The following is a 15,581-nucleotide window of genomic DNA, read 5'->3' on the forward strand; positions in this document are numbered from 1 at the left end:
TTAACTGTAGATTTCATGCATCATGTGATAAAATACTGTTGCATGGAATTTTTAAGAGGAAAAAAAATGTTGGACAGAGTATTTTTCTGATGGACACTACTGACGGTAAAAAAAAATAAATGCATTATTTTCCATACTGTCCATGGATTTATGTATGACTGGCAAGCCTGTCATCACCTACTCTGACACACAGAGAAGATTCTACAGATTCAGAGGCAGATGGATCACCACCCAAGACATACAACTCTATAGATTCTTCATATAATCAGAGCAGAAAGGGAAGTAAGACTGAGCATACGTATCCACATTAGTAACTATTCTAAAGATGACACTGTAAAGACTAGTGATAGAAACAGCAGGTGGTAGAATTCTAACATTAGTCTGTAGAACTGTAAAATAATGTAATGTCAACATTTGGACAGTTTTATTAAATTTAGAGAATTGTTTTTAAAAACATATCAGTATATTTGTTGTATAATACAGAGTATTGTTTTGTATTATTAATACACAGTACAGTATAAATATAGTATATACAGCATACAGTATTTATGCAATTCATCAAATGCAGGTTAGGGCTGGTTCACAACTGCACCCGGTCTCCGCTTTGCAAGTTTTCGTCTTCTGCCTGAGAAACTGGACAAGAGAAGGAAACCAGCAGTCAGCTTTACAAACCCATTGCAAAGTGACCGCCCGTGAGCGTCTTCTGCTTCTCCGCTGCCTCTCCATTTTTTTTAACTGGACACAAAGTCGGACATGCAGGACTTTGTGTCCGGTTAAAAAAAAAAATGATTTTGCCGTGGAGACCAGAAGACGCTCATGGCGGACACTGACTGCCGAGAAACTGAACAGGAGACAGAAACCCACAAAGTGGAGAACATGCTCACTTGTGTCCTAATTCAGCATTTTTGTTGATATAGTTTATAGTATTTTGTGAGGTAATTCATTATTTTATGGTTTGATAGTAAAAATAAGATAATGGGATAAATGATTAATACTTTATAACGTTTTAATATTTATAACTTTATAACCATATAATATGCATAATTTATAAACTTTATGAGTAGTCATGTGACCGCTGAGTCCAATCAGCAGCCTCAGCAGGCCTCAAGAAGAGGACCTGTGATGTCACTGGTAGTGACATTCAGGCTCTTTGCTTATGGGCCTCATCATAACCGCTGAGGTCAATCAGCGGCTTCAGCACAATGCCAGAAGACACAGCAGTAGCAGATGAACCGAGATGCACGGGGGGACACTGGTTCAACAGGGACAGGTGAGCATACATTTAAAAAAATGTAAAAAATCACTGTTCCTAGCTTATTTAAACGTTAAAAGGGTTATCCATTTTTACCTGGACAACCTTTTTAATATACTTTGGATATTGCTGGTATAACAGATGCAATTGCTTGAAAAAGTCTTTTAAGAACTATATTTACTCCATATTGAATGTATCAAGGAGTATCTTAACTCTTAACTTGTACAATTTAAGACTAACTATCGATTAGATAAGGTTTGTAAATTTTCATATCATACATAGATGGACTGAATGTAAATAAAATGTAATGTAATAAATTGCGGCTCATTTTTGACATATATTTTATACATGCAGCTGAATGTGGGGGTCGAATTTATGCTGCAGCATCAGGACGCATTCTGTCTCCAGGTTACCCAGCACCTTATGAAAATAATTTACACTGCACCTGGATACTTGAAGCAGATCCTGGGAAGACAATTAGGTAATACCTATATACTTTACCTCATGGTCTTTATTATATTGTGTATATTATCCTAAAGCTATGATACATTTACCTAAATCGCATTTACTTTTTAAATATCTAGGTGTTATCATTGCACCTTGCACCTCAATTATTAGTGGGGTACGTCATGGCAAGCTGCCAATGTTTACAGTAGATTATAGGGGTTGTCTTTTGAAAGTCAACATACAAAATATAGGCAATTCATGCAAAATATATTGTATTGATTAGACTCCTAGAATTCATGACATGCATTTTTATTATTAGATTCTAATAAATAGTGTTGGCCAAAAGTATTGGCACCCCTGCAATTCTGTCAGATAATACTCTTTCTTCCAGAAAATGATTGCAATCACAAACTCTTTGGTATTAATATCTTCATTTATTTTGCTTGCAATGAAAAAACACAAAAGAGAATGAAAAAAAAAAGTCAAATCATTGATCATTTTACACAAAACTCCAAAAATCGGCCAGGCAAAAGTATCGGCACCCTCAGCCTAATACTTGGTAGCACAACCTTTAGACAAAATAACTGGAAACAATTGCTTCCAATAACCATCAATTTTGGAATTTTAGACCATTCTTCTTTGGCAAACTGCTCCAGGTCCTTGAGATTTGAAGGGTGCCTTCTCCAAACTGCCATTTTGAGATCTCTCCACAGGTTTCTATGGGATTCAGGTCTGGACTCATTGCTGGCCATTTTAGATGTCTCCAGTGCTTTCTCTCAAACCATTTTCTAGTGCTTTTTGAAGTGTGTTTTGGGTCATTGTCCTGCTGGAAGACACATGACCTCTGAGGGAGACCCAGCTTTCTCACACTGGGCCCTACAGTATGCTGCAAAATTTTTTGGTAGTCTTCAGATTTCATAATGCCATGCACACGGTCAAGCAGTCCAGTGCCAGAGGCAGCAAAGCAACCCCAAAACATCAGGGAACCTCCACCATGTTTGACTGTAGGGACCGTGTTCTTTTCTTTGAAGGCCTCTTTTTTTCCCCTGTAAACTCTATGTTGATGCCTTTCCCCAAAAAGCTCTACTTTTGTCTCATCTGACCAGAGAACATTCTTCCAAAACGTTTTTGGCTTTCTCAGGTAAGTTTTGGCAAACTCCAGCCTGGCTTTTTTACGTCTCTGGGTAAGAAGTGGGGTCTTCCTGGGTATCCTACCATACAGTCCCTTTTCATTCAGATACTGACAGATAGAACGGGTTGACACTGTTGTACCCTCGGACTGCAGGGCAGCTTGAACTTGTTTGGATGTTAGTCAAGGTTCTTTATCCACCATCCGCACAATCTTGCGTTGAAATCTCTTGTCAATTTTTCTTTTCCGTCCACATCTAGGGAGGTTAGCCACAGTGTCATGGGCTTTAAACTTCTTGATGACACTGCGCACGGTAGACACAGGAACATTCAGCTCTTTGGAGATGGACTTGTAGCCTTGAGATTGCTCATGCTTCCTCACAATTTTGCTTCTCAAGTCCTCAGACAGTTCTTTGGTCTTCTTTCTTTTCTCCATTATCAATGTGGTACACACAAGGACACAGGACAGAGGTTGAGTCAACTTGAATCCATTTCAAATGGCTGCAAGTGTGATTTAGTTATTGCCACCACCTGTTAGGTGCCCCAGGTAAGTAACAGGTGCTGTTAATTACACAAATTAGAGAAGCATCACATGATTTTTCAAACAGTGCCAATACTTTTTTCCACCCCCTTGTTTATGTTTGCTGTGGAATTATATCCAATTTGGCTTTTTGACAATTCTTTTTGTGGTTTTCCATTGAAGACAAATTAAATGAAGATAATAATACCAAAGAATTTGTGATTGCAATCATTTTCTGGAAGAAAATGAGTATTATCTGACAGAATTGATTGCAGGGGTGCCAATACTTTTGGCTAACACTGTAGAGGTTTACAATACACACATATATTATTGTCCTAGCTATGCATGTAAATAACCTGGACAAGGCAGACAGGCTTGTTGGTGCCCATCCTTAACATCTTTTATTGTTGGTGACCACTCCCTTTTTGAGAATCCAAGTAGCTATGGCATGTAGCTTGGTTGCCATCTAGTAGCTGTGGCACGTAGCTTGGTTGCCATCTAGCCACCACCTTGCATATTTGAGCAGAAATTAATAAAATGCTACATTTGCTTTCTTTACACTTCCTGTTTCCTTACTTCAAACATCCCTTTCAAAAATTTCCACATGACTTATGAGTAACTACATCAGCTACAATATACTGTATGGTACTGATCTTACAACTCCTAATAAGGCCTGAAGTATGACAAAAATGGAAAATATACAATTTCTATAAATCAAATACATAGATGAAGTAGGACAGACAGAAGGATGGTTAGATAAATCGATCTAGTAATAGTATAGATTAATGGCATTGGACTGGAGCATTTTGGACCAAACAGAACTCGTCCTAAAGGTTTCCTATCAATGTATACAGTACATATGCATGTCTACCTATAAATACTCTGTAAGCTTTGTTGACATCATCGTTCGTACTTTTCATCAATGTAGTCAGATAGATCAGCTCTTCTCAAACTGGGGGTCGTGGCTCACAGTTTGGGATGCAAATCTGTTCTAGTTATTGGCTCATACAGATAGGGTCTTAAAGGGGTTGGTCATTTTTATACCAATGCAAATGTTATTGTCCTGATTAAAAAAAGTTATACAATTTTCCAAAATACTTTCTGTAATAATTCCTCATGGTTTTCTAGATCTCTGCTTGCTGTCATTCATTCTGATATTTCTATTGGATAAAATTCTGACCATGGTCATGTGATTTTCGGTCCATAGTCATGTGATGAGCACACAGGTGAACAGCTTGTTACCAGGCAGATATCTGATTACTGTGCTGGACCTATAGTGATCTCTGCACTTGTGTATATCACATGACCATGGTCAGAATTTCATCCACTAGAGAGAAGCAGAATGAATGAAAGCAAGCAGAGATTTACAAAACAGTTTAGTATACAAACAATCACATCTGTCTCTCAATATTGGTCTGAAAGTGGCCAGTCCCTTTAAGGAAAGAACATTGGCACTACTCTTCACTGCTTCACAGTATCCCTGCACCATGCCAATGCTTGCTAGTGGCTGACACAGAGATATATTGAGTGAAGAACTTCTTCACTCATTGTATCCCCGCACCAGTCAATAGCAAGCATTGATGCGAGACAGGGATGCTGTGAGAAAGGAGTAGGAAGGGACATTGAAATAAGTTCAAGCAGCAGCTGTGATATTCCTTTGTAAGAGAGGTCAGAGAGGAATAGTAATATTAGGCTAAGGCCCCACGTACAGATCGCAGCAAAAAAATGCTGTGGGAAAAACCCTCCAACCTATGTGTTCTTGTTATCCTACAATGGTTTTGAAAATCACAGCGTGTCCACAGTGTGTATTTTTTCGCAAGGTGTGGATGGGATTCACTAGAATCTCATCCACCTTGCAGTGACTGTAAAATGCTACAATTTTCTTTGGCGTTTCTGTTGCGTGCAAACACATGATTTACACCACGTGTGGCCTCGGTCTTACTGAGCAGTACTAAGTACTTTAGTAGGACTCCTACCTCGCTCTGTCTCCTTTGTCAGAAAACGCTGCCTTTGGTGAGGCCTGAGCATCACCACGGATTGACTGATAAAGTCCAAGGTTAAATAGATTAAATAAATCTGGCCTAGTTGTGTTTAGTAGATATTTTACTGGACATCTTGAATCAAGATACATTCTAAGAACAACTATGCCTCTTATATGACTACAGTATATATGTATTGCGCATTGCTTTCTTTTGTATACATGTCAGTTGAGCATTGTATTTCACGTGCAATAATTTATTATTTATGTCTAGACATTATATACACTGTCTGATCTTTTTCTATTTGCAGCCTTCACTTTATAGTTTTTGACACTGAAGTCTCACATGATATCCTTAAGGTATGGGATGGACCTGTAGACAGCGATGTCCTTCTGAAGGAATGGAGTGGTTCTTCTCTCCCTGAAGACATTCACAGCACATTCAACTCCTTGACATTACAATTTGACAGTGATTTTTTCATCAGCAAGTCTGGGTTTTCCATACAATTTTCAAGTGGGTATAACAAGCTGCATTATAAATCTAGCATGATTTGGTGTCTATATTGCATGGATATGTTACATATACATACCCCTGAGTGTTTCCATCTCCATTAAACACACAAATGCATAGAGAATTTCCTTTCAAATCAATCCAAGTTCTAAACAACATTCCTATCTCGGCATTCATTTACTGTGCAATGCCATGAATTAATATTTATAGTCACTGTCAAAAGCAACTTTTGGGGGGGGGGGATTAGATTTTCATTTGTGCACTTGTCTCCCTTCAATTCCTGCTTTCAATTATGTCATCTGTGTGGTAGTTCCATTCATGGGCTATTAAAGGATCATTGTCATTCCAACTCAGCACGGCATGTAGAAAATGAAGATACAAACTGACTTGTGCAATTATATTAATTGTAATCAAGCTACATATTTTTCATTACAGCTTAATTACTATTTAATCAGGCATAAAATCACAGACCGAGCTTAGCTTAAAAAGTGACCCTTATTTTGTAGAAATGACTTGTACTAAATGTGTTACTGTATGTTGCTGAACTGTCAAAGAACAAAAGCATTACTAATGAAATGTTAGTTTCTTTCTATTGTAACATTATGATAGGGCTACATAGAGGTGTGTAGAGGCAAGCAGTGTTACAAGGTAAATAGGAAATATTTGTCAGAGTTCATTAATCATTACAGTAGCTGCTATGTAAACCAAAGTCTGACTATACCTAAATATCTATTACGTCTTGTGTTACTTTATTCTCAGCTCTCTGAGTTCAGATCTATGTTCAGATCCCATACATGTCTCAATAGGAAATTTTCATTCAAATATGAACTATTGACTATTTGACTAAATCATGGTTTTGCTTTATATATAACTTGTAAAAAAAAAAAAAAATATATATATATATATATATATATATATATATATATATATATATATATATATATTAATATTATTAAAATATAAATATTGAACACTGACCACTGAGGAATAGATTGGCACTTCCATTCTGTAGAGAACATATCACCAAAATCATCAAACTTTATTAAAGTATAGCACCTCCACTATAAAGTTGGAAGTAGAAAACACAATAGGTCATAGCTCACCCTTTCCTTAATCTCTGCATAGGCCACATCTAGAACACTTTCTCAAAGAAGTCAATCACTATCTCTAGACTTTAAGTTTCTATGGTCCATATGGCTGATATAAAGCATATCACTTTGTTAACTGCTGTTAACATAACAGACCGAAACCTCAGGCAAGATGGCTACCCCTGTGATCAGGAAAATATTATAGGTCGGGTTCACACCAGTGCCCAATCTCCGTTTTCAGGTTTTCGTCTTCTGTCGGCAGAAGTCGGACACCTGGCAGACAGTGTTTGGCCCTGAGCGCCTGTGAGCGTTTTGTGCTCTCCGTGGTGAAACTTTTTTTTTAACCGGATACAAAGTCCTGCATGTCCGACTTTGTGTCTGGTTAAAAAAAACAGTTTCACTGCGGAGAGCACAAAACGCTTACAGGCACTCCCGGCCGGACACTTTCCAAGTCCATTGAAATTAATGGGCGCAGATGTGAACCTGCCCATATTAGTACTGTAGTTCGCATATATTGCTGTTTGTAACTTAATTATTAAATTAGATATAAAACAAAGGTGCATTTTTATAAGCCTCAACCTCCAAAGGTACACTACTACGAGAGACATTTTTCTGGGGAAAAACAGTATAGAAGGTTTAATGCATTCCCCAAATTTATTTATTTGACTAAGAAAAGCAGCTTTAACAATGACACAGGAATGTTAGTAACAGGGGATCATTGTCTAAAAGATCTATCTGTCAAGTAACACATCCTAAGCTTGGCTTTGTAAGCATAAGCAATGTTAGGATGTACTTTTGGATTTGTTCTGTAAAACTTGCAAGAAAAAATACATCAATTATTGGGTAGGAGGTCACTAAGTAGTGTCTCCCCTTTCAGGGCAGGTTGGCTATGCTTACACGGAGACTTTTTCTATGATTACTTATTTTATCTATTGAGCAACAGAACAGATTCACTTCAAAGAAATACTTTTGAGTTGTAGACCATTTTACAGACTGCGGCTGTCACTCACTATGGAAAAATCAATCAGCAGCGCTTCAAAACAAAGGAACAAAAAGCCTCGGCACTAACTGGACATCTTTGTGCTTAGCTCTGTGGATGGCTTCAGTCAGACACTTTCTGAAAGCTATGGGGTGGATGTGCACAGTTTGCTCATCTCTAGTGTTTAGACTCTGTTTTTTACTTTCTGAGGTTTTGTACTTAAAACCTATGTCAGCACATTTTTCAGTTGCACACATTATTTAACTTTGTTCATTTTCACAAATATATACCATATCCTTTGTCATTAACCTTCTAATGTCCGTGAATCTGGGTTTAATCCATCAGAACTAGAGAAGGGAGAACTAATTTGTTCCGAAACAAATTAGACTCAAATGCTTTAAATAGTTTTTTTTGTTTTTTTTTTTAAATGAAATCAAAGAAATCGCAATATGTCTTGTATGAATTAAAATGGCCACCGAAAATACAGAAGAAACACGTGTCTGTGAGTCACTGTGATGTTCTGGCGTCACCTGACAACACCACACAGCCAATAGTCTGTAAGGGCTCGTTCACATCTGCGCCCAGTCTCCGTTCTGCAGGTTTCCGTTTCCTGCACAAAACAGAGGCAGGAGACAGAAACCGGCGGAGAGCATAAAACGCTCACTGGCGCTCACGGTGCATGCATGCAGAAGACGGAAAGCTCAGAACGGACTGACGAACGCTAGTGTGAACCTAACATAAAGGGTGTATGCCTAACAGCACTGATGTCATTTACAGTATATAAGGTGATGTGGGCTGGAGCATGAGGCATTTCAATGATGGTAAAATTTCTCAATTTTCTTCATTAATGCGGAGCACAGTTAACCTTTTCATTGCCAATAATCACATTTTTTATTAAATACGTTTTGCAATAGAGCAGTTTTATGTGTGATTTTCACACACCATCCGCTGATTCCTGAAAATTAAGGTGAAACTGTCTCCTTGCATCATGTTCCATTTACTGTACTGCTGATATTGCCTACTACTCCTAAACAGCTACCACCACTGTCTCCACTCACTGAGACATGTTATGTGACCTGATCCATTATATTATTCCAGGCTGTACTGTCACTCATGTCAGTAGGTCAGACATGTCCTGTGGCCTGGTGCATCATAGTACTCCCTGACCTACTGCCATACATGTTGACACTGCCGCCACCACTCAGCCAGACATATCCTATGGCCTGGTCTATCATATTATTCCAGACTGTACCATCGCTCATGCTACCACAGCTACCATCACTGCCACCACTCAGTCAGACATGTCCTGTGGCCTGGTGCATCATAGTACTCCCTGACCTACTGCCATACATGTTGACACTGCCGCCACCACTCAGCCAGACATATCCTATGGCCTGGTCTATCATATTATTCCAGACTGTACCATCGCTCATGCTACCACAGCTACCATCACTGCCACCACTCAGTCAGACATGTCCTGTGGCCTGGTCTATCATAATATTCCAGGCTGTACTGTCACTCATGCTACCACATCTACTACCACTGCCACCATTCATTCAGACATATCCTGTGGCATGGTCTATAATATGATTCCAGACTGTACTGTCGCTCACGTTACCACATCTACCACCACTCAGCCAGACATGTCCTTTGACCTGATCCACCATAATATTCCAGGCTGCACTGTCACTCATGCTATCATATCTACTACCACTGCCACCACTCAGTCAGACAGGTCCTGTGGCCTGCTCCATCACATTCCACTATACCACACTTTTGGAAACACAATGTTGCCATCATAAACACTGAAAACATTTTGATTTCCCATTTGCATCCATAAAGGAATGATTTTAGTTGTTTATTTTTGAAAAGCCAAATCTTTATCACTTTTCAATTAGGCTTACAGCCACAAATTTGTCTGCCAAATAACAAAAAGCCTGTATTGCTTGAAAGTTATCAAGCAATCTAATTGTTATAGAAAACCATTGTTCTTTGCATTAAAACTGCCATGTGTGTCTAAAAAGGGTAATTTTCAGACACACATGAGTAATAGGGTAATTTTTGAAGTATTTTAAATGTTAAGAGCAAGTAGCCGTGGAGTGTATGGTTATACTAGGAATTGTGCAACTGCCGTTTTCAGCCTTCAGCAGCATTTTCTCTGTGTGTGGCCTCAATGTGGGTATTCACATGGACTTTCTTTTTTAGACCGTTTTTGTGTCTGTCAAAGAAACTAACCCACATCTTTCTCTAGATTCACATGATCAAATCTCAGCTGTGAAACTTGGTCCATGTGCTCACCGTATTTACTGGCCTGAACTTCATGCCAGGAGAAGAATTCCTAGCATCATGGTTATCTAATATGCCAGGAGTCTCTGCCTTCCAGATATTGTCTTGTACTGTAATCGGTACAGGACAGTATGTCCTAGCAGTCTAGAGAACAATAACATACTGTTCAGGTCAAAAAATCCAGCAGGGACATTACTCGCTGTCTTGTGAATGAGTGCTGTCTGTGGACTTGTAGGGACAAAAACGGACATTTTTTAATGGACAGTAGCTAAAAAAGTCACATTTTTGTGCATAAGACCTTAAAGGGATTGCCCCATTATAGACACTTATCCTCTATCCACAGAACAGGGAATTAATGTCCAACTGCTGAGGGCGATGATCATGAGGTCCATCAGAGAGGGGACTGAAAGTGTGAATTGCTTATGTGGCCAGTGCTCCATTCACTTCAATAGGGCCTTTGAGACTTCTCTGGTAGCACCTGCAGCCCCCAAGAAGGTAATGGAGAACTGGTCATTCAAGAGCACTAATTCTCCATTCACAAGGAGGCTTTAGGGGGACTTTCCATTTGACATCCACCTGATCACCGGAGGACCCAGTGATCAACACTTATCTCCTCTCCTGTAAACAGGGAATGAGTGTCCATAAAGAGATAATCCCTTTACCCTTAAACTGGCCTTGTTGTCTGTAGGAACTCCAATTATATTCTTTTAGAAGATTTATCCCATGAAACAACTTTGTGATCTATCAACCCTGTGATCACTGGGGCACCCCCTGATAACTAGCACAGTGGTTCCAACACCTTTGTTCCTCCTCAACAGATGATCACAATGAGGAGTTGAATGCAGTGGTAGCCAAGCATCTGCACTGCCATTCTATTTAAAATCTATGGGATGGAGGAAAACCTCTGAGCACATCGGGTGCTATTTTTCCTGTTGAACAGTTTTTAAAAAAAAGAGACCTATATATTTTGTGAAAAAAGTTTGTCATATCATAACTTCAAAGCATTGCTATATATCACACTGAAATGAGCACTTCCATATCAGCTAAAGTTTTCAAAATTTCAATGTTGTTCCCCTAGTAATTAGGGACTATATATTTGCTTTAGTTGTGTTTGATTTGTTATTTAGTAAAATATAAGATAGAGTACTTCACAATAAATAAAAAGAGAACATCTGAACGACGCTTGAAAGATGAAGTGCTTGAATTGAAAATTTCATTGATTTTCCTTTAGTTCTATCAAGATCCATTGACAGTGGAGGTCATACTGTATATTGACTTTGGAATGTAGCTCAGTAACTTGTAACATCAATTACTTATTTGTGTTGGCCATAATTGAGCACAGTAGTTTTTCTTGAAAGTGAAGGGAAAAGTCGCTGCCACCAATGAGGAGAATAAGGTCACCTGGGATAGAAATACTGCGTTGCATCTAATCAAAAGAAATTAGTGCGCACCTAAAACACTGATAATATCCCTGCAGAGAAATATTTCCACTTGAATTGGTGTTACATGCTCACACAATTTATATATTCAACACACTGTAGCTAAACTCATCTTAGCGTGCAAATAGCTCTTTAATCCTTCAGATACAAATTAATTTCTCTATTAATGCTTATTATATATTTAAAGCACCATTTAAAAGTCATTGCAGGAAAGCAAAACATTTCAGTTTCTCACTGCTTAAAAGATGCAAAAATAGATATCAGGACCATTTTAAATGTATTACAGAACTGATATGAATAGCGATGTAAGTCAATAAGGAATAAAGCCTCATTCACAAGTCCGCGTCCATTTCTTAAACATGAAAAATGGCCATTGTGCGTCTATTTTGCATCCATTGCACTTGTTCATTTTTGATGGCTGAGTGCCATCCATTTTTCATCCAGTTTAAAAAATGTATTAATTTCTTTGGTCTATTTTTTTTTTTTTTTTTTTACCTAACCCACTGATCCATATTTAACACCAAACACTTGGATGCAAATCCTTTTTGACAGCCATTCACAATTGACCCAGTAACTCCAATGAGGACTGTGTTTAAAAAAAAAAGACAGAACATGTCAGTTTTTATTGATAGACCTGAAAAATGGTCTGTTAAAAAAACAATCATGCAAATAGACTGATTGACTTTCATTGTGTTCTAAACAGCCATCACACAGTTGAGTAAATATGCTCTTAGGTTAAGGCCCCATGTAGTGAAGAACAGCAATAAAACATACAGCAACATACTGCATTTTTTTTCACTGCATTTTCATTGCATTTTTCTCTGCTGACTTTGTTTTTCTGTTAAAGAGGACCTTTCATGTCCTCTTGCACATGTGGTTTTATATACTGCTGGAAAGCTGACAGTGTGCTGAATTCAGTGCACTGTAGGCTTTCCCATTATGTGCCCTGGGGCTGGAGATATCGCCCACCCTGACAGTACTCATCCGTAGCACTGCACTGTCAGAGGGGGAGTTCCAATCCTTATCCCTCACTGATGACATGGAACTGTGAGGCACAATGTCCCCTAAATACAAGTCTATGGAACAGAACCTGTCAGGAGGGGTGTTCCTCACAGCCCAACTGGACTGTCAGGAACGCCCTTCTGATAGTGGGCAGAGATCAGTGCTGAAACCAACGGCATCAATATCTCCATCACTGGGGCACATAATGGGAAAGCCAACAGTATTCTGAATTCAGCGCACTGTCAGCTTTCTAGCAGTATATAAAACTGCACATGCAGGAAGACATGAACGGTCCTCTTTAACTCAACATTAAAAAAAATTTGCATTTCTTCAGGCAAAATGGACATGTTGTATTTTTGAAAATGCAGCTTTTCCACAGTGTTTTTTTTTCTGTAGAATGTGGATGGGATTAGCCAGTCTATCTTTCAGGCCGGGGCCCCACGTGACATGAAAAAACATGGCGTGTTACAGTCTCAGCAAAGTGAATGGAATAGCGAATCCCATGCCGACTTTGTGGTAAAATATGCTGTGCCTACGCTTGACAGTTTCCAAAACCATTGTGGTTTTGTAAATCACAGCTTGTCAGTTATATCTATGGAAATGCTGTAGTTTTCCTTATAGATATAACTGAAGCAGAAAGACCACAGAGGAATGTTCTGTGAACTTTCTGTACAAAGTGCTGGGGAAGAACCATAATGCATTGCTGCCATGGCTTTTCCCACAGCGCTTTTTGCTGCAGGACGCCTTAGCCTCAATTTATAGGAACTTTTTTTCCTGCTACATTTCCACAGAAGGGAAAAATGTGAATCCCATCCACACCTTATGAAAAAATACACCCTGCAAACACTGCAATTTCCAAAACTGTTTTGGAAATCACAGCATGTCAGTTATACCTACAAAAAATGCGGTTTCCCTATAGGTATAAATGAAGCAGAAAGTCCTCAGAGGAAACCTCTGCAGATTTTCTGTGACGAGGCTTGGGAAAACACACAATGCGTTGCCGTTGTGGTTTTTCCCACATTGCTTTTTGCTGCGGGTTGCTACTTGGGGCCTTAGCTATGGCATTTCTATCAGTCTTAAAGGTAGTCTATCACTACTCCAAGGGTGTTGAACTGTCAGCACTCACTACAGTTTTACAGAGCACATTACAGTGATAAACATCATACCTTTGTTATATATGTCACTTTTGTAGATTTGGAGATAAACTGCTTTCCAGTCTTGTGCAGATTAGGGAGCACTAAGGATGTGCCTTCAGCTCTCCGCTCGTACAGGTCAGACCCCTACCATCTACCTGTACCATTTAGTGCATTGAGAGTTGGTCTTTCCCATCACCCATCTCACTTGATCAAGAGCAGTGCATTCAGGGCTAAAAACCCAACCCCAGTGCACCAACTGTCTTCTTTGTATAAGACTTCAAAGTTATTTCTTACCAAATCTATAAAAGTAACATACATAACATGGTATGCAGTTTATTACTGCAATGTGCTCTGTAACATGATATTGATAGCTGAATATTTAGCAACTGCCATGACTTGAAACACTTAAGCCTATATACTTCTCTTCTGGAGGAACCCCCAATACTTTTATTATGGAAGTTAAAATAAATTTTGAATTTTAACTTTACCTGGCATTGGAAAACGTACTCCATCACAAACGTATCTCCAGAATACTCACTGGCACTGCTTACCTTCTATGATTCTACTGTGCACTAAATGAAAACATAAATAGCAAGGTTAATAATCAAATATATATATATAGTCCTATGAAAAAGTTTGGGCACCCCTATTAATCTTAATCATTTTTTGTTCTAAATATTTTGGTGTTTGCAACAGCCATTTCAGTTTGATATATCTAATAACTGATGGACACAGTAATATTTCAGGATTGAAATGAGGTTTATTGTACTAACAGAAAATGTGCAATATGCATTAAACCAAAATTTGACCGGTGCAAAAGTATGGGCACCCTTATCATTTTATTGATTTGAATTCCCCTAACTACTTTTTACTGACTTACTGAAGCACAAAATTGGTTTTGTAACCTCAGTGAGCTTTGAACTTCATAGCCAGATGTATCCAATCATAAGAAAAGGTATTTAAGGTGGCCAATTGCAAGTTGATCTCCTACTTGAATCTCCTCTGAAGAGTGGCATCATGGGCTACTCAAAACAACTCTCAAATGATCTGAAAACAAAGATTGTTCAACATAGTTGTTCAGGGGAAGGATACAAAAAGTTGTCTCAGAGATTTAACCTGTCAGTTTCCACTGTGAGGAACATAGTAAGGAAATGGAAGACCACAGGGACAGTTCTTGTTAAGCCCAGAAGTGGCAGGCCAAGAAAAATATCAGAAAGGCAGAGAAGAAGAATGGTGAGAACAGTCAAGGACAATCCACAGACCACCTCCAAAGAGCTGCAGCATCATCTTGCTGCAGATGGTGTCACTGTGCATCGGTCAACTATACAGCGCACTTTGCACAAATAGAAGCTGTATGGGAGAGTGATGAGAAAGAAGCCGTTTCTGCACATACGCCACAAATAGAGTTGCCTGAGGTATGAAAAAGCACATTTGGACAAGGCAGCTTCATTTTGGAAACAAAAATTGAGTTGTTTGGTTATAAAAAAAGGCGTTATGCATGGCGTCCAAAAAGAAACAGCATTCCAAGAAAAACACATGCTACCCACTGTAAAATTTGGTGGAGGTTCCATCATGCTTTGGGGCTGTGTGGCCAATGCCGGCATCGGGAATCTTGTTAAAGTTGAGAGTCGCATGGATTCCACTCAGTATCAGCAGATTCTTGAGAATAATGTTCAAGAATCAGTGACGAAGTTGAAGTTACGCCGGGGATGGATATTTCAGCAAGACAATGATCCAAAACACCGCTCCAAATCCTCAGGCATTCATGCAGAGGAACAATTACAATGTTCTGGAATGGCCATCCCAGTCCCCAGA

The 15,581-nt window shown here is 38.9% G+C and overlaps 1 protein-coding gene across 2 annotated transcripts in view; it reads left to right on the top strand.

Moving 5' to 3' along the window:
- CSMD1 (CUB and Sushi multiple domains 1) overlaps positions 1 to 15,581 on the top strand; it is a 1,381,920-nt gene that overhangs the window by 1,062,526 nt on the left and 303,813 nt on the right. For both annotated transcript variants that reach the window (XM_075268411.1, XM_075268410.1), the window contains 2 exons: positions 1,607 to 1,733; positions 5,637 to 5,839. In XM_075268411.1, coding sequence (XP_075124512.1) covers positions 1,607 to 1,733; positions 5,637 to 5,839 — 330 coding nt within the window. The remainder of the gene's footprint in view (positions 1 to 1,606; positions 1,734 to 5,636; positions 5,840 to 15,581) is intronic.

The sequence above is a fragment of the Leptodactylus fuscus genome, chromosome 3 (genome assembly GCF_031893055.1).
Source record: "Leptodactylus fuscus isolate aLepFus1 chromosome 3, aLepFus1.hap2, whole genome shotgun sequence".
NCBI lineage: Eukaryota > Metazoa > Chordata > Amphibia > Anura > Leptodactylidae > Leptodactylus > Leptodactylus fuscus.